The sequence below is a fragment of the Eptatretus burgeri genome, chromosome 12 (assembly GCF_056783735.1).
Source record: "Eptatretus burgeri isolate ZD-2024b chromosome 12, Ebu_testis_v1, whole genome shotgun sequence".
NCBI classification, from domain to species: domain Eukaryota; kingdom Metazoa; phylum Chordata; class Myxini; order Myxiniformes; family Myxinidae; genus Eptatretus; species Eptatretus burgeri.
In genome coordinates this window covers 46,570,198-46,591,547 of record NC_140972.1, presented here as the reverse complement: position 1 = coordinate 46,591,547, position 21,350 = coordinate 46,570,198, and the positions used below count along the sequence as shown (strand labels likewise).

Below are 21,350 nucleotides of genomic sequence, written 5' to 3'. Positions count from 1 at the left end.
CAAGAAAAAGGGTCCAAAAAAACAAAAAACATGGAGAATCAACGTTCGTTTGATAGCGATTTACAATTCATTACTTTACATTGAAAGGCGGTTGTCTATTGGCTACCAACAACAATTGTTGGCTGCCGCTAAAGGCAATACACTTTTCCTTACGAGAGGGTACTTAACAGGAAAAAAAATTTCCACCACGACTTGTACATGACTAAATCCATGAATATTAATTTTAATTTTTTTTTTTGTTTTTACCAATGACATTTAACAACACTCATTTAAGAAACCCCTTTCCCATTGGATAAATAATTAAAAATTCACACTGCTAGACTCGTCACATTTTGTTGTGTTACAGCCTGAATTTAAAACGGATTAAATTTAAATTTTTTGTCACCGATCTCCAAAAAAATATCCCATAATGACAAAGTGAAAACATGTTTTGAGAATTTTTTACAAATTAATTAAAAATGAAAAGCTGAAATGTCTTGCAGAAAAATAAATGTTCAACCCCCTTTGCCATGGACACTCCAAATTGAGCTGAAGTGCATCCAATTTCTGTTGATCATCCTTGAGATCTCAACTTGATTGGAGTCCACCTGTGACCAATTCAATTGATTGGATATGATTTAGAAAGAAACGCACCTTTCTATGCAAGGTTCCACAGTTGATCGTGCTTGTTAAAGCATAACCTCTACCGTGAAGTCCAAGAGGGAATTATGAGGAGGCATAGATCTGGTGAAGAATATATAACAATTTCTAGAGTATTGAAAGTTCCCAAGAGAATAGTGAGCTCCATCATTTGGAAATGGAAAGAATATGGAACTACCCAGACTCTTCATAGAGCTGACCGTCCGGCTAAACTGAGCAACCGGGCAAAGAGCACCCTGGGTAGGGAGAGCAACTGGGCAAAGAGCACCTTGGGTAGGGAGAGTAACTGGGCAAAGAACACCTTGGTGAGGGAGAGCAACTGGGCAAAGAGCACCTTGGTGAGGGAGAGCAACTGGGCAAAGAGCACCTTGGTCAGGGAGAGCAACTGGGCAAAGAGCACCTTGGTTAGGGAGAGCAAATGAGCAAAGAGCACCTTGGTCAGGGAGAGCAAATGAGCAAAGAGCACCTTGGTCAGGGAGAGCAAATGAGCAAAGAGCACCTTGGTCAGGGAGAGCAAATGAGCAAAGAGCACCTTGGTCAGATCTATGCCTCCTCACAATTATATCTCGGAGTTCTATGACCAAAATTCTATTTCGGTGACCAAGAACCCAATGACCACTCTCAGAGAACTACAGAGTTCCTTGGCTGAGATGGGAGAAACTGTCAAAAGGACAACAGTCTCTGCAGCACTTCATAAATCTAGGCTTTATGGGAGAGTGGCCAGACGGAAGCCACAAAAAAAGAAACAAAATTGAAAATCACTCCAACCAGGCAACTTACTGTTTTTAAGGATGCCATAAAGAACACAAACAACAAGCAAAAATAACTAGTATGACGTGTTAGATAAGGTGGTGCAATAGCTATTGTGTTAACGGCAGTAAACTTCTGGAAGTACTGTAATCTTTTTCTATGACCTTTAAAATCTTTCTTTTATTTCAATTTATTTATATACTGGACTTTTTTAAAGTTAAATTTATTTATATACTATACTTGAACACTGAAGAACACATCACCTTCTTTTTGCTTCCAAAAAGCTCCAGTTTTGCAGTACTTGTACATATCAAATAAGGTGGTGTATAAGACTGCACCAGCAGTGCAAAGTTGAGGATTTTTTTTAAATATGATCTTTAAAATCATTTTATTTTAAATTGAATTATATACTTGTACAGTGCATGGAGTAAAGTGTTCTATGAACTCTGGTGTTAAGACGTTACATAGATCTTATCAGTATTTATGCAAGTTGCTCATATTTTCCATAATCAGCTTACCATTGATTATTTCCAATTGAATAAAACTGGAGCAAAATTAAGCACAGAAAATTTCCACATTTATTGTATCATCAAACACTTCCATTTGTATTAGGATGGTGAAAAGATATATCATCTCATCCATCATCTCAATGTTAGCAAAATGCAATTCACAGTGAGTTACACAGCTAAACCTATTTACAATCAGCTACTTTTTATAAACAAAATAAGTTGACATAATTGAGAATATTTCTGAGTTTGATGTGCTGCAATCTTTAGAGTGCTGATACTGCCGAAGCAGTTTCTTGGCAAGGGTTACACTGGGTGGTTTGCCATTTCCCTGCCCACCCCCCCAGCATTGTTTGTCCGTGCTCTGGCCCTCTTTAAACGCCAAGTGTCAAGCAAGGAAGCAGCACGTACCATTTTTAAAGTCTTTGGTATGACTCGGCCAGAGTTCGAACCGCTGACCTCCAAGAGTCAGAGCAAACACTCTCGAGTCTGGTCAATTGAGAATATTTTACAGAAATTCCAAGTGGATGCTCACACTTGCCAAGCACCACACTGGGATGAGAAAGAATAATCATCTCATTTTCAACCAATCAGAAAAGTTGACTATCACACCTCGTATTCATGACACATACTCGTCAAGAAATAGGCAAATGAGATGATGCAGGAAAAATGGGGTGGGGGTGGGAAAAGGTATTTATGATCAGAAAGTTAAAACACCTGCTATGTTAATGAGAAGTTTGATATTTCACACACCCCTGTAGGAAAATAAAAAATAAAAACATCCTCTCAAGAAAACACTTTGGCATAAAATGACGAAGAGAGGATCCCAGAATTCTCAGGCAATGAACGTTTTGACGATGCAATCAGCGGGAATTGTGTTCGAAATACTTCCTTATTGACATGATTTTGCCCTCTCAGACAATTTCCAACTTTCAAACAAGCAAAACATCCGTGTATGCGTCTTCGAGTGTGATGGTGAATGTTGTGAAGAGTAATTTGTATACCAAAAATAAATAGAGTTGAATGTGAGCAATTACAATGAAAATAATACGAGCTCCGATCTTATATCTTCTCATTTTCTTGTTCAGGCTCGAAACAAAATTGCCTAAAATTCAAAAAAGATTTAGCTGTAAGTATTGCAGCAGGGATTTAAACAATACAAAGAAGATTTTTTTTAAATCAGATTAAACACGTAGGATGTCCCTTGTAAATCTGTTCAATAAAACCTATCCCACATGTCAGAGAGAATTCCATATCTGGCGTTCTTAGCATCTCAAGCCTTTATAAGCGCCGAGAAACGGAAACATAAGACAAACAAAGCAAAAAAAAAAAAACTCTGTAATCTTTATTACAAGGATCTGCAAACAGATGCAAAAAAAAACAAAAGTTGCAAAACCAAAGTAAGCCTGGAATTTGGGAAACCTACAAGGGTTAAAGGCTGGAGGTCAAAGGGGAATAGATCACCTAAGAACTGAAAAGGACATGAGAACTGTTGGATATGGTAGGAACTTTAGGGGGCAAGTGACAGACTTGAACATTTTGAAGAAGTTGGAAGGTTATCAGGCTGAGTGTGTTACTGTGGGTTGGGTTGAGTTTTTCGAGGAAGCAGGAGAAATTTTAAGAGCTGTACATTTTAAAAAGAGTTACACAGAGGACTGAGGAATCTGGAAGAAAAAAAAACAAACAAAAAAAAAAAACACAACGAGCTGGGAATTTTGGGGAACCGGACACATTTTAATTTAAAATAATAAAAAAAACCTCAACCTCTGTTGGAGTTTACTCAGAGCTTCCGTCTCCATTTCAATGCTCGAGGTCATTTTCGGTGTTGGCTTAACGACGGGAACGAGCTGGTGAGAGTGAATGACCCCTAGGGTGAGAAGGAAAGGTGTGAGGGGAAAAAGGCAAAAAAGAACAAAATCATAGCATTGGAGTGGATGGATGTGTATGACAATAACAGAGACGGAGGAACGAGTGTGGCATTGTGAGAATAATAGCAAGAAAGTTTCAAAGACATTCAGATGAACAGCCAGTTTACTGTTAATTACTCATCATTATAGTCGAATGTTCTCAACAATATATGACATCAAATTGATGGCAGTGTGAGCGAGTTAGCATCTCACAGGAAATGGGGAGGGCTAAGAATCCATGTTGTTGAAATTGGCACTCTACGATAACTAACAGGTGAAGATAAGAATGTTGATGTACGAGCTATTTTATGGAGGTTGTGTGAAGGTTCAAATGTTCTGTTATTGTGAGGTTTGTGGTTGACAAAGTTACCTTGTTGCTGTTGATCTCCTTCGCCGCCCACTTCCCGGTTCCTTACCCGATCTACGGACCCCTCGCCTCCCAAAACCCCTCCGGTTGGAAGAGGAAGAAGAATCTGAATCCGAGGAAGAAGAAGAATCAGATACCGGAGATGATGACGACGACGACGACGAAGATGAAGAAGATTCTCGTGACCGATGTCTTTTTCTTCCTTCTCCTTTTGTTCTCCTCCTTGCATGCTTGCGAGAACGGCTGTCCCCTCTGCTCCTTTTCTCACGCTCATCATGCTGTAATCTCCGGTCTTCGTGCTCCCCATATCGTTCATTTCGTCCCTCCATTTTGGAAGACTTATGACGATCCCTGTCTCGTGTTCGAACATCTCCCTGGCGCGCTCTCTCACCCCTCCTCTGTGGCATGTCCTCCTGTGACAGTCTCTCACGTTTCTTTTTCTCCTGTGGCTCTCTCTCTGCTGAACCTCTCTCTCTTGATGTTCTGTCTCGTTTTTTAGTGTGTGTATAGATCTCTCTTACTCGATCTCGTTCTCTCGTAGCTTCTGCAGTGGCTGGAGCTCTTTCGTAAAACTCTACGATCCTATCGCTCACAAATTGTCGTCCAATTTCTCCCAACTGCTTGTTTTCTTGTTCACCCACTTTCCACCCTCTTTCCAGAACTACAACTCTGCTCGCTCGGCTCTCCACAACCAGTCGCTCTGTCTTGAGGTTGTCTGGATTTACAGGTTTGCTTCCTTTCCAGCCCTCTTTTCCAATTTCTCTTGGTTTTCCTGTATCCATTTTGCTTGTTGGATTGCTTTCTTTCAGTCGCTCAATCTCATTTTCTTTTTTTAACTTCTCAGAAACCTCTGCTTTTCCTTTTTCGATATCTTCAAGATTTTCATTTTCACTTTCATTCAACTTGTTACATTTGTACTCTTTTGCACACTCTCTTTCTCCCAACTTATTGCTCTTACAATCCCTACCCCTCTCTTCTAGCTGTTCATTGTCTCTCCCTCTCTTGTCTTCTTTTCTGTTATCTTTATATTTTTCACCTTTGATATCTTTTCCACGAACCATATGTGGACCATATTCAGTTTCTCGCTCTTTTTTGTTTTCTCTCACAACCTCATCACCCTCCTGTTTTTCTCCTCGACGCATTTCACCAATTGCTCTTTCTTTTCCACTCTCAATTGTTCGCTCACTCTTTCTTTCTTGCTCTTGCTTATTCACACTCTGCTTCTTCACCTTGGTTTCTCTTACACCCTCATTGATCTTTTCATAGCCTCTCTCCTTTTTGCTGTCTTCTGACTTTTGTCTCTCTCTCTCCCGATCTCTCTTACCTTCTCTTCCGGTGTCGCCAGATCGTTCATTCTTTCCCTCCCGTTTGCTTTCTCCTGATCTTTCACTTTCCCTCCCTCGCTCTTTTTTCCGACTGTTCCGCTTTTCTTTCCGCTTCATCTTTCTCCTCTTCTTCCTGTGCTTTCGTTCACCAGTTGGAGAAGGAGAGCATGGAGAACGTGAGTGAGAGTGGGAACCCAAAGAACTGGAGGAAGAACGAGATCGTGAAGGAGAACGACATTTGGCAGGTGTCTATGATGAAGGAAAGGAAAGAAGACAATGGCAGAACTGTTACGAGGTGGTAACAAAATAATGAAATGAAAAAAATAAAACAAAGTTTTGAGTAATACATGCGAGTGTAAAAATTTGTTTTTAATGAATATGCAGGAAGTGCATGTTATCTTGTACTAGTCAAGTTTCTCTTCATTATCTTGTTTTTTGGGGGATTGACCTACTTGGTGTTCATATCTGAGTGCAGAACTCATGATGCTGGAATCCCAGGATCAAAATCTTATACTATTACATCTGTGTCGATTACCTACTGATGTGCTTGCATGACGTCTCTAATATCTTTGCCCTGGCATATGACATGCACCAACTTCTCGATGATGCTTTACAATTTGACACTTTTATCCATAAAATGAAATTGTTTCCTCCCATACAATATTATTGGCCACAATGTCATCCTATTTGTGCATCTGTTAACATGTTTCACAATGTGAATATTTAAAAAAAAATTTTTTAATAAAAATAAAAAATTCCTCAATCAATGTTATTTTTAAGCACAAGTCTTACAAGCAAACACAATACAAAGAATACCTGCCATTACAAGAAAAACATATAAATACGTTTTTCAACATGGGTGTTCAGGAAACACGGAGTGAAAAAAACACACAAACAAACATTTTAAAGGCAAATGTACAAGCTATGTTCTCACAACAGCCAATAATGGAAACCCTGTCATCCATTCACAATTTTTCAACTCAGCCAGCTCTCAAACAATAAGAGTACAAATGGCACCAGTTTTGAAAACAGAAAACATGCTTCAAGACCCAATTAATTTCCAAATAAACATGTATTCAAAAATGCTCGATTATCACGATTTGTTCTGTCGTCCTGTCGTCCTAAAACAGCTTATAAGGAATTGGCAAAAATCACGTATTTACGAGGCAAGACAGTGTCACAAGAGAAACCTCTTACCCTAGCATGTAAGCCCACTTAATCAGACAACTCATCACAATTCTCACATACACAGGTGCCTCAATCATTCCGGGGGAAACGAGATTATGTCGAGGCGTAGGGTCGGCCTCTCGCTCACACGACGCAAGCCGGTGGGCTCACGTTGGTACCAACGTAAGAAAGGGGTGAGAAAGAAGGGGGGGGTAGAGGATGTAGTGCACAGTCAAGGGAGAGGTGCAGGTCCCTGTAAAATTATGAAAAATATGCATTTTGGGGGTGATCCTGTCCAAATTGTAGCAAAAGAAAAAACAATGCAAATGAAATTTGGCGAAGAATTACCTTAACTCCAGTGTAAACAAAAGCATTCACTACCCCTTTAAACTCATCATGAAAGGAGTGGTTCACCCTGGCTCCAGTGTAAACTAGAGCATTCACTTCCCCCTTACATTTTCTGCGCATTTCTTTACTTGGCGGATACTGGACTCAATGCCATAATGTCTGCCCAAAACATCTCACCTGGCATCCTCTGTTGGTCGCTCGTGGCCATTTTGATTGGATAACATTTGCAGTATTAAGTGGGTTTTCGTTATATCGGATCGTGAGTGTACTTTACTTATTTCTCTACCCATTTTCATGTCCATCTATCTTTTGTCCTGGCATTCTCCATTTTCGTCATCCCATGCCTTCTTGTAATAAACATTGCAGATTTAACACGTGATAAACCATTTAGGCGAGAATTCAATGGCAAATCCACAGGGGAGGTTAACATTGGTAAAATTCTCTGAAAAGAGACCAATGGAATTAATTCTAAGCAGCCCTCCAGCAGGGGTCAGTAAGCACACACAATGCCATGCCACATGGTGATGCAACACAGGCATGATGGGCCAAATGGCCTCCTCCTGCATCAAAGCTCCTTTTTACCTTCGCATTCTGCAAAAGGTTATGTTTTGGTCGCTCTGTATTTATTTATTTGTGAATATGTGTGTTTGTTTGTTGGTCGCATTACTCAGAAAGCATTAAACTGAATTGCATAAAAATTGGTGGGATGATTCGTGATTATCCAAGGACGATTTGATTAGATTTTGGGAGTGATCGGGTCAAAGGTCAAGGTCATGAAAAGGTCAAAAACAAACTTTTGAGCATAACTTCCTTCATAAGACAGCTATCGACATGCAACCAACGCCATATTGTTCCATGACGAAATACCTTTCGGGTACGTGGTGTCAGATTTGACGTGACGTCATCAGAAGTGCGTCAAAATGACGTCACAAGATGACGTAAATTTTCAATTTTAGACCTCATAAGTTTTGATCATACCGTTTTGTAGGACTTACCTTAAGGACGTCACACACCAAATTTGACGTCGTTCGGACTGACCGTTATGACGTCATTAACGTTTGAACATAACGTTTTTCAATTGTGGCTAAAATGTCCTGATATTTTACATTCAAATATCTATGTAATTTGTTAAGGAAATTGTCCCAAATCCAGGCATTATGATCATTACCAAAATATCTGCTTATTTATGAACAGGTTTTGCAAATTAACTCTATGGTCAAGGTCAAGGTCACACTCAAGGTCAAAATATACTTGTAGGCATAACTTCAGATCTAATAGAGCTATTAACATGAAACCAACGTTAAAATGTTTCGTGAAATAAGAGCTTTCAGGATGGTAGTCCGCGATTGGTAGTGACGTCATTGGAAGTGCGTCAAAATGACGTCACAAGATGACGTCATTTTTAAACTTTCGATTTTTTTCAGTGTTTATCATTCCATTTTGTTGGACTGCCCTCAATGACGTCTAACACCAAATTTGACGTTTATCGGACTGATGGTTGTGACGTCATGGACGTTTTTAAATGACGTTTTTCAAATGTGCCCAGAAAAAAGTAGCGGCGGCGAAGGTATGCGCTCTCCCAAGTGCCCGTTCTAGTTAGGATTTATTGTTCTGGTATTGCTGTGGTCACAAACTTCATTGTGACCAACAGACATATTTTGTATTTGTGTGCAGCAGAATTGCATTTTACGTCATCCAAAGTAAAGACAACACTTCTGATCACGGTAACAAACTTGGAAGCTTTTGTACCTGGCTAACCTCGACAAAAATACCTTTCAAAAAAACTACCATGGGAGGAATACACATAATCATGGTCATAATGCGTTAGCAATGCACTCCATCCAGATATGAAATGTGTTAAGAAACTAATCAGCATATCGGAATAGCACCTCAATTCCTTATAATTGTGGCAAGCTTTTCTGATGAAGAACAGACGGAAACCTCCGTATGGGTCGTTACAAAAATACGGATTTCCGTAATATACAGAAGGAGTTTTACCCATTAATTTAGTTAGACAAAATACTACAGATATAACTGTAGTATTTGTGTTTGCATGCGTCTCCCCAAGGTCTCCGAAAACTGTAACGATATCAAAAGCTCTCCTTTTAATCGGTCTATTTACAAACCATATTAGCTTCTCCACGTACAGACACTCACTTCCGCATTTTATTGCCCTTCCAAATGATCCCACAAGGAAATGGACAATTCAAATAGGTTGATAGTTTTGAATGGTCTGCTTTTCCACCTTGGCAACAATGTTTATGACTGTTCGATGTAACATGAACAACAGAAGCACATGGCTCACATTATTGCAAGTGTTTTCACCCAGCTGCTATCTCTTCTATACCTACTTCAGCTCTTTCTGGTGCCCCCATCCACAGCTATCCCCCACTAGACCCCCCTGCTTTCCTACCCTTTATTTACCCCGAGCAGCCATCTGTCCTCCCTGCCTGTCACCCCATCTTGAACACTTCAAAGTTAACGGACTCTGTCTTCCAATGTAGGAAGGTACCGAGCTCTCACTTTGGCCATCCATAAGGATCAGTTGGCTAACTCCGTCAATTTCATTCTGGCCAACTTGTTGAAAAGGTACAATCTCTGGAGAACCAAGGCTCTACAAAATGGCTGACACCCTCCTCCCTCACCCCCTTTTTTGTTCGATTTGTTTTCTGGGTTTTCTTTTTTTTGCTCCTCCCTCTTTTGTTCCGGACACTCAAACTACCAATTTGCAGTGTCCTTGCACTTTTTCTGCCCATTCCCCTTTTTCCCTGTTAGTCTGTAAAACAGTTGTACTCTATAATTTAGCGCCTCCTTGATCCTCGACTTCTGGATGTAGAATAGAAATAGAAAACAGAATGACACGAATGTGTTGATGCCCATGTTAGATGCAACCCAATGTTACTTGTATCTCAGAGGGCACATGAAAATGTTGGGTCATATGAGAGAGCGTGCGGAAGAGAAAAAAAAAGAAGAGATAATAATAAGAAAGACAACATCAGATGCTGCCAAGTTGCGTTATGGTCTGCAAAATATTTTCAAAGGGCACATGACCTCTGATATTTGATCTGTTGAACCCAAAATTTAATCAGTTCACCTTTGTATTACAGTCCATAGTTATGTCAAGTTTGGTCAAAAAACCAAGTTTTATAAATAAAGTAAGAGGACGTAAAATATGAATAAAATGAAAATACCATTGTCTTTATGGGCCGCTCCTTTCTCTCACTCTCATCCCAACGGCTGCGTCGCTCTTTCCCAGTTGTTCCTCTTCCACCCTCTTTTTGAAGTTCTCTCCCCAAACTTCCAGCATGATTAGCAGCAGAGGTTTCTGAAGTGTCAAGGTCTTGCAAAAAGGAAAGGAAGAAAAACAAAAAGCGCACCAGAATAAGTGTGGTTGAGATTATATTTGGAACCTAATAGCATAAACCACCAACATGGCCAAGGAAAAAAACTAATAAATGGGATTTAAAACTTCCATTAAATAAACCAGCCTTAGAGAATTATACTTTTGGGGCTCTTTTGAAAGACAATAAATTTCATACAAAACCTAAGCAATCCTGCAAGTAGTCTAGCATGAAATGGTGCTGTGGCATTGGCTGGAAAAAAAAAATAGGTAACCCCTCCCCAGGGTAGAACAAAGCACAACCATATTTTTTTGGTTTATTAGGATGTCTGAAGTAGGAAATGGATGGTTGTGAAAAAATATATTGGGGATAACATGTATTTTTGGTGGAATTTGTAATTATAGTGCCTGAAATTTTTGTGAGTTTCGGAAAATCATAAAAATGACTGTTAAATCTTCAATTATCAACCAATTTTCAGAATTAAAATGTCATTTTGTACAGAATCAAGAGTATGTTGCTTTCAGATCATCTCAGTAGCTAAATCTCAATCATTAAGTTTTCAAAACTGAAAAAAATTGATTTTACTAACTAATTTTATTCCGAAATGCTATCTTACATTTTGTTGAATACTAATATTTTTTGCTTTAACACTGAAACTAGCAAATATATTTAACAAAACATTCTGCATAAAATGGTCCTGAATATGAAATTCACAAAGAGATTTAATCAAAATCATCACTGTCCACGTCACTCTCATCTGCAGCAACAGGAGCTTCACGTATGTTGTCACATTCCACACTGAGACATGAACAGAAGTCAATGCAAGGCAATCCTAATGCCAAACAGTGGCACTTCTGTGAAGTCTTGCATTCAGCATCCATACAGTTAAGTACATGTGAGTTAGGTCTCGGACTTCAATGGGTGCAGCCTCTTTCACATAGTAAACAGGTTGCATGAAAGATGTTCCTCATCCCATCTCCAGCCATTACCAATTGGGCTCAACTGTTGTGGTTTCGAAACTTCACATTGCATCCATATAGTTAACTGGTACTTGGCACACCACATGTTGAAGGAAAGCATCCTCAGTTGGAGGAAATGCTGATGCAGGTTTGACACTCTTGCAAGCAAATTCATACCGTAACTCATCTAAAGCCGGTGTCACACCTTGACGTTTTAGCCAGCGTATGGCAACGTATCAAAATGTATGTAAAACGCTGGCGTACGCTAAACGATTGATGTTTTTTTTCCAGTTTTGGGCGTATTCAGAACGAGTTGGACGTATGCATAACGTTTCGATAACATATAGATAACTTATACCAACGAATGATTTGCGTGTTGTCGGCGTTCACCACCTATGCCCAACAATAGTCTAACTTATGCATAGCGAGTCGCAACGTATCGCCGACGATCACGTGGCGTAGCCTATTAAAAGGCTGCGGCTCGACGATTCAAATCATAACCGCACTAGACATCAAAGTGTCAAGCCGCTGTCACACCTTGACGTTTTAGCCAGCGTATGCTGATGTATGAAAAATTTGCCGAATACGCTGGCACACGTCGAATAAGTTATGGGTAAGTTTTGTATACGTTAAGAGCACGCTGAAGCACGCTGGCAAAACGTCGTAGTACGCTGAGTACGTCGACAAGTTTTAAGCATGCTGAAAATTTTTCGACGTATGCCAGCGTATGAGGCACACGTTCCGCATAAGCTGGCCATAAGTTGTAGGCACGTTATGCGATTGATGACACACATCGACAAACGTTCCTTGTAAGTTACTCATTAGTCGAAACACGTCGAGGTAATCTTTAGCGTACCCGAAACTTATTTCTAACCTATGAGTAACGTGCTTTGAACCTATGAGTAACATGCTTTGAACCTATTTGTAACGTATCTCCAACGCATATCGACATATGTAGATGTATTTGACGTCTTCCGGACGACCACAGAACTTACTGAACGTGTTACTAACTTACAGCTACCATATAATGGCGTATGGGCAGCGTTTAGGGGAATTGGTATAAAAAAAATGGGGTTCACACAGGAGAAACCCGTCAGTGTTCCAGACTGCATGTTTTTTTTTTTTTTTTCTTCGGCATGACGGTGATGTTGACACTGATTTCTAGTGCGGTTATGATTTACATCGTTGAGCAGCAGCCTATTAATTATATTATATTATAACCGCACTAGAAATTGAAGTGTCAACATCACCGTCATGCCGAAGGAAAAAAACCCAAAAACCATGGAGTCTGGAACACTGACGCTAAACATTACCTCGACGCGTTTCCACTTATGAGTAACTTACAAGTAACGTGTGTCGAGGTGTGTCATCGATCGCGTTACGTACCTACAACACGTTACTCATAGGTTAGAAATAAGTTTCGGGTATGCTAAACATTACCTCGATGTGTTTCGACTTATGAGTAACTTACAAGTAACGTGTGTCGATGTGTGTCAACGATCGCGTAACATGCCTACAACTTATGGCCAGCGTATGCGGAACGTGTGAGTCATACGCTGGCATACGTCGAAAGATTTTTAGCACGTTAAAATTTGTCGACGAGCTCGGCGTATTACGAGGTATGCCAGCGTGCTCTTAACGTATACAAAACTTACCCATAACGTATTCAATGTGTGCCAGCGCTTTAGACAAATTTTTCATACGTCGGCATACGCTGGCTAAATCGTCAAGGTGTGACAGCGGCTTAAGGTTGTACACAAGTTGCGATTGGATTTCTTTTTGTTTCCATGCAATGCTAATGTGTACCGATGAGCATCCTGCAGGTTTTCTGTCAAATCAGGAGTTGTGCCCAGGGTGCTCAGAGCAGGAAGATCCTCTGCATATTGAACTAGCTTACTGAAGGCTGTAAACTTGCCAATCTTGTAGAGACTACTGGTGCTATCACACCCAGTAAGGGCGTGTGCAGATGGTAAGCCACGTGCTACATTTTCTCCTACATTTTGACAGATACTATGAACCGGTATAAATCTTTCCCTATTTGTTCTTTGTCCAGTGTGTCCAGAATGCATGTATGTTAACTTTGGCAGTTTGCCTTCATTTAGATAGTAAACCAGTAAGACTAGGACATCTGTATCATGTGACTTCACTATCAGCCTTTCATGAGATGATGCTAGGTCAATGGCATGAAGAAGCATCCGAGTGTCTACATCTTCTTGTGTGCTGAAGAGCCGGAGAAGATTTTTTTCCATTTGAGTCAATGGTTACAACTCTCTCAGCTTCTGGAAATCCACCTGCAAGAGTTATACTCTGGCCATTGATCAGTCCAGGTGGGTCATCTAGTAATGACAGTGATATGAATGCTGCAAGGTTTGCCTTGTTAGCAGAATTCTTTAGGAAATTCCTGTAATGTGGCACAACTCTGTCTGGAGCAATTACATGACTTGCAACTGCAGAAGTGCCACCTCTGCATTGTCTTTCTTGATATTTGACAGAATGGGGGACATCAAACACAAGGACTACAGACTTGATGTTCCATGAATTATTAAGCAGGGCAACAATTTTGCGCAAGATAAGCTGTGCAATATCCCTGAAAGTGTTGAACTGTGTTTCATATATCCCTTGGAGAAGCACCATCCCATCATATATGTAAATCCCTTGACCATCAAATGGTGGAAGCTCAAGGATTTCCTCTGTTGTTGAGTCCAGTTTACTGGCTCGATCTGCTTTAACACACTTCCTCATGTTTCCATCATCATAGAACAAGGCAGGCGGGATGACTGCAAGCTCATGCTGTAAGACTGTCAAAACAGCGAAATGTGAACATGGAAACACAGCCAGAAGCCTTCTAAATAACACTTCTGAATCAATCAACAACTTCTTGGTGTCCTTATCTATGTTAATGGACTTCTTCATGTCTGCAAAGGTCACAATCTTCTTTCGTGTTTCTGGATCCCAGAGTGAAACAGACTTAGATACTGGTGCCAGCCTCTTTTCCATGAACTCTGTGTACTTTTGACGACCCTCGTCAAGAAATCCAGAGACTCTTGGCTACTTCTGGGGAGGCAACCCGACCTGTGATGTTTACCAGTTCTGAAGGCACAGTCTCTATATCAAATGGGTTCTGACTGTTGTGCAGAATGTGGTTAATGTGATTACCATCAGATTCATCCCTTGCTTTCCGGCTCTTTCCCAGTTCTTCCTGTGTTCTCTTTCTCTCCATCTTGTCATGGCATAGCACTTGAAAGGCATTGGCATATTCACTTGTGATATGTCTGGTCATCAACTAACGGGTCATCACTCCCTTCCGAAGTGTAAGGCCAATAATGCCACCTTCACTTTTGCCTTCTCGGTCAATTGTCTGCTCTGGTGCTTGGTCGGTGCTGACAGCATTAAATCGGTAATTGTCAGACCTTCTGACGACTTGGCCACCTTCACACATATGCCGATAGACGTCTTGAGGTGAAATATCCAGACGTTTCATATGTGCCACATACGTCAGGACATACTTTGCTTAATTGTGCCTGCCTGCAGCCCTAAACCAAACAATTGCTTCGCACATCGCATTTAAATGAAGTTCCATCAAGCCTTCCTTCTCTGCTCTGAGTAGACGCAACAAGACTTGAGCACCCTCCATAAAATCAGCCCAATATGTGAATGCAGCTGATTCTTCTCTACCAACAGCTAAGAATTCTGCAATAACTTCTGGCAACTGACTGTTCATCAGTTCTCTGGCAATATCACTTGCAACTGCATTGTCTTTGACACCACATGCATGTTGTAGATCAAAGAACTTCTCTTCAGTGTCAGCATTGCATAGCGATCTACCAGATTGTTCTAACCACATAACCATTGCACTGAAGAAAGTTCGGAAGAGTGCCTCATACACAATTTTGATGCCACGTGATACTTGTGTACCCTGCAACATTTGTCTTGCTGTTGCCTCAGCATACACAGATGACTCAGTTAGTAAAGCCATAAGACCACCATCACCAAACAGTTTGCCAAAACTAGCAAGTAAAGCCATTGTTGTATGCATTCCACCAACACGCATTGTCACCTTTCCATCTAAATATGCTGGTTTGTTCCATAGGATCTCCTGTGCCTTGCTATATATAGCCATATCAGCAGTTACCAAGATGTGATTTTGTCCAATATGTTCAGATACATCAACGAATTTGCATAAGATAGTGTAAATGGTTGAGAGGTCTGATGGAAGAGCTCTTAGGAAGGGCATGTATCTAACAGTAGTCACTGGCATGGTCTTCTCACAGATGATGTGAAACCCAGTCCAGGCTGGTATTGACTGTTCTGCATCTCATTCCTGTAGACGAGCTAGTTGCCATAGGAGGTCTTTCTGATTTGCTTCTCTGTAACTGTCCGCATTCTGGCGAACATCAGTAACTGTTACGTGGGACTCTGATGGCTCAGGTCTGCGTGCAGGTTTTACATACCTAAAAACAGTAAAGACAAGCATGCAACCCACCACCATATTCTCCAAGATCATTAGATGTTAGGAAAGCATTACATTCATTACTAAATGAAATGATAAATACATTGGTTGAGAAAACCAACACCTTACACTACTTGGTTAAATAGCATTAAGAAAAGCATTACACTAACACATTCTAAGATTATGTCACTCTATTGTTATAATAACCAAGCAAAATGATGTAAATTTAGCACCCTCAGCAACACACTGCTGGATGCTTATGGATGAAATACATATTGTTACCTTCGTATGTCATCATCGAGTGTTAGTGCATCGGTAGAAGAGTGACTTTTCCTTGACTCGTTTTACTTGACATTTTGAAGTATACAACGGGCAGCGCTTGAAGAGGACTGCAGCCATAGCATGGGTTGTGGATTTGCCGTCAAGGGTCTCTTCATTTTGGTCAAAATTATCAATGACAGCATCCACCATAACAAGGTCATTCACACTTTGAAGTCCACTAGGAATGTACACGTCTGTCCCTTTTTGGTCAAGTACAACTGACGTAAGAAACCTCCATACTTCATAGTAGGACACAGAGTAGCCCAAGTCATGAAGATTATCAACCATTTTCTTACTCCCAAACAAATGATGCACAGAGATTCCTAAACTAAGACTTATTGTTGTCCGTATTCACCGACTCTGAGCAATGATATTGTTGTGGTTACCAAATTCGCAAACCACCATTCAGGTCCCTTAGGTGAGGTATCTCGGCAAGTATATGTGTAGTTAGGCCCAAACCCGTTGTCTAGTGGGAATACATGTCATTTATGCGAGCTGCGACTCTTCAGGATAGCCGTTTTTCTTTTACTATCTTTATTTTGGACCAACCGCCATGATTACCACCACAACCACAACATCAACCACCAACCACAACGCCGCTTCACCACAACCGCCACGACCTTCACGTCACACCTCGCAACCGTAGCATCGCCACCGTTCTTGCCCCGCTGTGGGTACCGGTGTTGGACTCGTGCAGGGCGCACGTTGAACAGCGTGTACAAAATCACGGATTTTGTGCTTCAAAAACGGATCAAAAACGACACACGCCCACTTTTTGCCGTCCAATCGGTGAGCGAGGGGCGATTTGGCCCCGCCTCCAGAACGATCGATATATGCAAATTTGTGGATCAAAAAGCCTTCACGCCCACTTTTTCTCGGGCCAATGGGGAGCGAGGTGAAAGGTCAAAGGGAGGGGGTCAAAGGCGAAGCTACGGGGGGATAAAAGGACCGTGTTCGTCAGTCAGAGCAGTGTGGAAGTCTGGAGCCCGAAGCCTGCAGTAGCTCGAGAAGCTGAGGAGAGTCCAAAGAAGAGTCCAACGGGAGAGTCCAAAAGAGAGTCCAACGAGGAGAGTCCAAAGAAGAGTCCAACGGGAGAGTCCAAAGAAGAGTCCAGAGTCGGAGAGTCCAGAGTCGGAGAGTCCAGAGGCGGAGAGGCGGCAGCGGCGAAGGCAGACGAGGGGGTGCTCGCGTCGGTGCCGGGAGCTGCACGCCCGAGGGAGGCCGGCAGCGCGACCTGGCCGAGGTGGAGACGCACACCAGGGATAATAAAGATCCTCTATACCCCGAGCATCAGCAACCCCCTCCTGTTTCCCCCCGCGCTGAGATAGTGCGACCAAGGGGGCCCCTTTCCCACCCCCTGCCAGACACTGTCCGCGAGGCCCGCGGAGTGAGGCGCCATCGCCGCTCCGCGTTTCATCACCAGACGGGTAGGCGCGACCCGGTCTCGGCCTCAGGCCCGCCTCATTCTTGGGGGTATTCTTTTCCTTGGTTTTGGGTATGTGTTGTCGGCGCAGTCTGTGAGGTAGAATTGTATAAGTGTTGCCGTGTGCTCGGTAGTCGGTATTAGCTCTGCATTGTCTTCGCTTTTATATTTGCTTTTTGTGTAAATGGCATTGTGTTTTCGCTTTTATATTTGCTTTTTGTGTAAATGGAATTGTGTTTTTTTTGTGTGCTTTTGGTGGAATTGAATATGTGTGCTTCCCGTGTGCCGCGAATAAATGTGCTTTATTATTGAACTGTTCTCCCGCTTCGCTTCGTCTTTTCCTCTATTGAACCCCCATCTTGCTTCACGTAAAGGGTTGGTAGTGGGCTGAATACGCCCGATAATTAATCGAACCGTCGAGGTCGACGATAACACCGCTCGGTTATTCTGATAGTACGGAACGGGTCGCTTAAGTGGCCCGTGTCCGAAGAATCGACCCTGCGGCGAGGTGCGATCGCCCGGTCTACCCTCCGCGTGGGTACTTAGGTAGGTCGAATTTGGCGAGCAACCCTATCCCACGCGGGGGCTGATTGGCTCGATCGCGGTGAGACCGAAAGGTCCACCCGTGACTGGTTCCCGGCGTTAGTCCGAGAGGGTCACGACTGGATTGTCCGTCCGGTGGGCGACGTGCCGCGATTCGAGTTACGTGGCCGTCAGCACGCCGGCGGGCGCGAAATACCGCAACACTGGTGTCAGGTCGTGCGATACAAATTCATCGCCCTCCTCGCGGCACTGGTATCGGAGAACAGGAAAACGGGCTCTCCTGTCTCCAATTAAATTCACGGGAATCGGTCCAGGGGTGAGAGAAGCGACCCCGATTCCCTCCAAATTACGAGCGAGCGAAATTAACCCTTTAAGAGAAGCAAGATGGCGTCTCAAGGCGAGCGGGAGCCGGGGGTATTAGAAATGTATATGTGTAGTAATGTAGAATCCATGGTCCAGGATGGAATCCCCGAGCAGGAAATGTTGATTGTGCAGGAACACGGACTCGCCCAACTGAACCCAGAGCCCGAAATGGGTGCGGCAGCGGCCGCGGTGTATGACACCTCCCCCCCTCCTCCCCTCCCCCTCTCCACCAAAACCCTTCCCCGACCCCTGCCGAAACGGCTCACCCAAGCGCACCCGACGTGACCCAGCTATTCACCATGCTGGCGGCAATGAACAAGCAAATGGAAACGAATGCGAATGAAATGAAAAACGAAATGAAAGGCATGAATGAAAAGATGGATACAAATACAAATGAAGTGAAAACGACGATGGATGCGAATACACAGCACATGAAGGAAGAAATGAAAAAGCTACGGGGTGAGACGCAGAACATGGGCCGATGCCTGCAGGCGGGCATGAAGGCCGTGACAAAGGAAATAATAGTTGAGACAAGGGAGGTAAAGGGTGAAGAGTTGGCAGAGACACGGGAGATAGAAAAAATAGAGGAAAGACTACACGAGGAAGACGGGGTAAGTGACGCGCACACACACATGGAGGTAGTGGAGGATAATGGGGGTGAGCTCGCGGAGCGTGTAGGGACCCAGTGCGAGCACCGGGATGGCCTCCTCCAGGAACGAGGGGAGGGAGTCTGCCCCCTTGAGGCGGATCACGACCAGGTGAGTTCGGTCGTGCTTTGCGAGGTTGAGGGGACGAGTGCTGTGGACAGGTGCACGGAGAGCTTGGGGGGTATAGAGGCCCTGGAGACCCTTGTGGGGACACGAATCCCCAGTGTGGTTGTCCCTGTGTGTGTGGTGCAAGGCGTGAGTGCGTCCCCGTGTGTGGAAGCGACCCCGTGTGTGAGTGGTGTGGTGGCGATGGTGCCAGAGTGCGTGCTTCCCAGCACGCCGGGTGTGAATGGGGCACCGTGTGTGAGTGAGGCCGTGTGTGTGAGTGAAACGGCCAGTATGAGTGAGGCACCACGTGTGAGTGGTGTGGTGGCGATGGTGCCAGAGTGCGTGCTTCCCAGCACGCCGGGTGTGGATGGGGCACCGTGTGTGAGTGAGGCCGTGTGTGTGAGTGAAACGGCCAGTATGAGTGAGGCACCACGTGAGTGGTGTGGTGGCGATGGTGCCGGAGTACGTGCTTCCCAGCACGCCGTGTGTGGATGAGGCACGGAGTGCGAGTGAGGCACCGCGGGTTAGTTCCCCCGCGTGTGTGGGTGAGGCACCGTGTGTGGAAGAGACCGCGTGTGTGAGTGTCGCCGTGTGTATGAGTGAGGTACCGCGGGTGAGTGCCCCCGCGTGTGTGGATGAGGCACGGAGTGCGAGTGAGGCACCGCGGGTGAGTGCCCCCGCACGCGTGAGTGAACGGCCGTGTGCAAGGTCGCTGTGTGCCAGGGAGACCGTGTGTGTGAGAGAGCGGTATGTCAGGGAGATGTCGGTTGGCATGCGGGAGCACGCAGCCGCGTCTCCCCGTGTGAATGTGATGGTGTGGACTGTGTGCGTCGTAACACGCAGGTATGCGTGTGTGGAATGGAGACGGAGACGGCGACAGAGGAGAGAAAGCCGAGTAGCGGCTGTAGTTGTTTCGGGGACCGTGCCGGGTTCACCCAGCCGCGAGCACGAGGTTCGTGCTGTGCAACGCACGAGACCACCACGTGCTCGCTTGCGAGAGTGAAGTCCCGGTCCGGAAACGCACGCGGTGGATTTGCCGATCCCGCGGACGGACAAAGTTTAGGCAGGTAAATGGATTTGGACCGGACGGGTTCTCCACGCGATCGTGTGTGTTAAGCTCCAACGGGCAAAGCACATGTGTTCGCGTGGGGAACCCCTCGAGACGTGGGGCTTGTTTTTTTTTATGCGCACGGTGACGTCATGGCTGCACGTGGGGTTGGAATCCGGCAGGAGGGGTATCTCTGCCGGATGGTCCCGTCCAAGGAGGGACGAGGAACACGTGCAGCTGCATGACGTCACGGGCAGGTGCAAAGTGCGCGAGCTCTGAGTTGCCGCGCAGGTGCTGCGCATGAAAAAAAAAAAAAAAAAAAAGCAAGCCTCACTTTCGGGTGCACAGGATTCCTGGGCAAAGGGTGGAAGACCCCCTTTACCTGGGCACAGGATGGAAACTAGTTAGGGGGAAGGGTTAGCTTAGTTAGACCGACTTCATGGGGCAGGGGTAAGTCCTCATGGAGTCCGTGGAATGGATTAGGTAGAGGGATTTAGATGAGATTTAGGTTGGGAAATAAAATGATTTATTTGGAGACAGTGACAGACTTGTGGATGTGTAGAGTTGACGTAGTTTAGCGACGTAGTGTTAAAAGGAACGTGCTATAGTTTAAGGGACGACGTGGGAGCACGAGTTAGTTAGGGGAGGTAGTTAGAAGGATGGCAGAGTTCAGTGGTGTGTGTGTTGAAGAGTTGGTGAGTTGTGAGGTGAGTACTTGTTGAGTGAGTGAGGCCAGCGGGTCTGTGTGTGTGGAGTGAATGGGGAATGCATGGTGCGATGAGTGATTGGGGGGAGGAGTGACTCCCGCCCAAGGGACCCCGGGGTCAGTATAAAGTGAGTTAGCTGGGTTAGTCAAATTGAAAAATGGAGGTCGTTTTGCTGTTGGTGGGAAAGTAGGCTCGAGACCCATTTGGAGGGGTGCAGGAGCCCTGTTGACGGGCTTGGGAGCGTGGCTGCGAAAGGTGAGTATCGCTGGCTGGGTACCCCGGGCACCAGGCTAGTCGGCCGCGGTAGGCCATGGGCCCATGGGGGGCCGGGATAGAGTAGTGGGCACGGGTGCGCCTGCTTGGTGCGGGGGCCCGGGGCGCCATTAGCCGCGTGGGCAGTGTTGTGGGCACGGGTGACCCTCGGAAAGGGC

At 44.2% G+C, this 21,350-nt stretch overlaps 1 protein-coding gene across 2 annotated transcripts in view; it reads right to left on the bottom strand.

Annotated features, from left to right (window-relative positions):
• Positions 1-1,944: 1,944 nt before the first annotated feature.
• The window catches only part of LOC147015538 (uncharacterized), a 59,877-nt gene continuing 40,471 nt past the window's right edge, over positions 1,945-21,350 (bottom strand). The window contains exons 11-14 of one of the 2 annotated variants that reach the window (XR_015050365.1): positions 10,201-10,349; positions 4,173-5,743; positions 3,660-3,762; positions 1,945-3,000 (exon numbers count right to left, since the gene is read on the bottom strand). Coding sequence is in view for 1 of the 2 variants with exons in the window: in XM_085850368.1 (XP_085706494.1) it covers positions 3,726-3,762; positions 4,173-5,743; positions 10,201-10,349 (1,757 nt within the window). In the remaining variant the exon portion in view is untranslated. Of the gene's footprint in view, positions 3,763-4,172; positions 5,744-10,200; positions 10,350-21,350 lie in introns of both variants that reach the window. The other variant, XM_085850368.1, reaches the window with a different exon arrangement.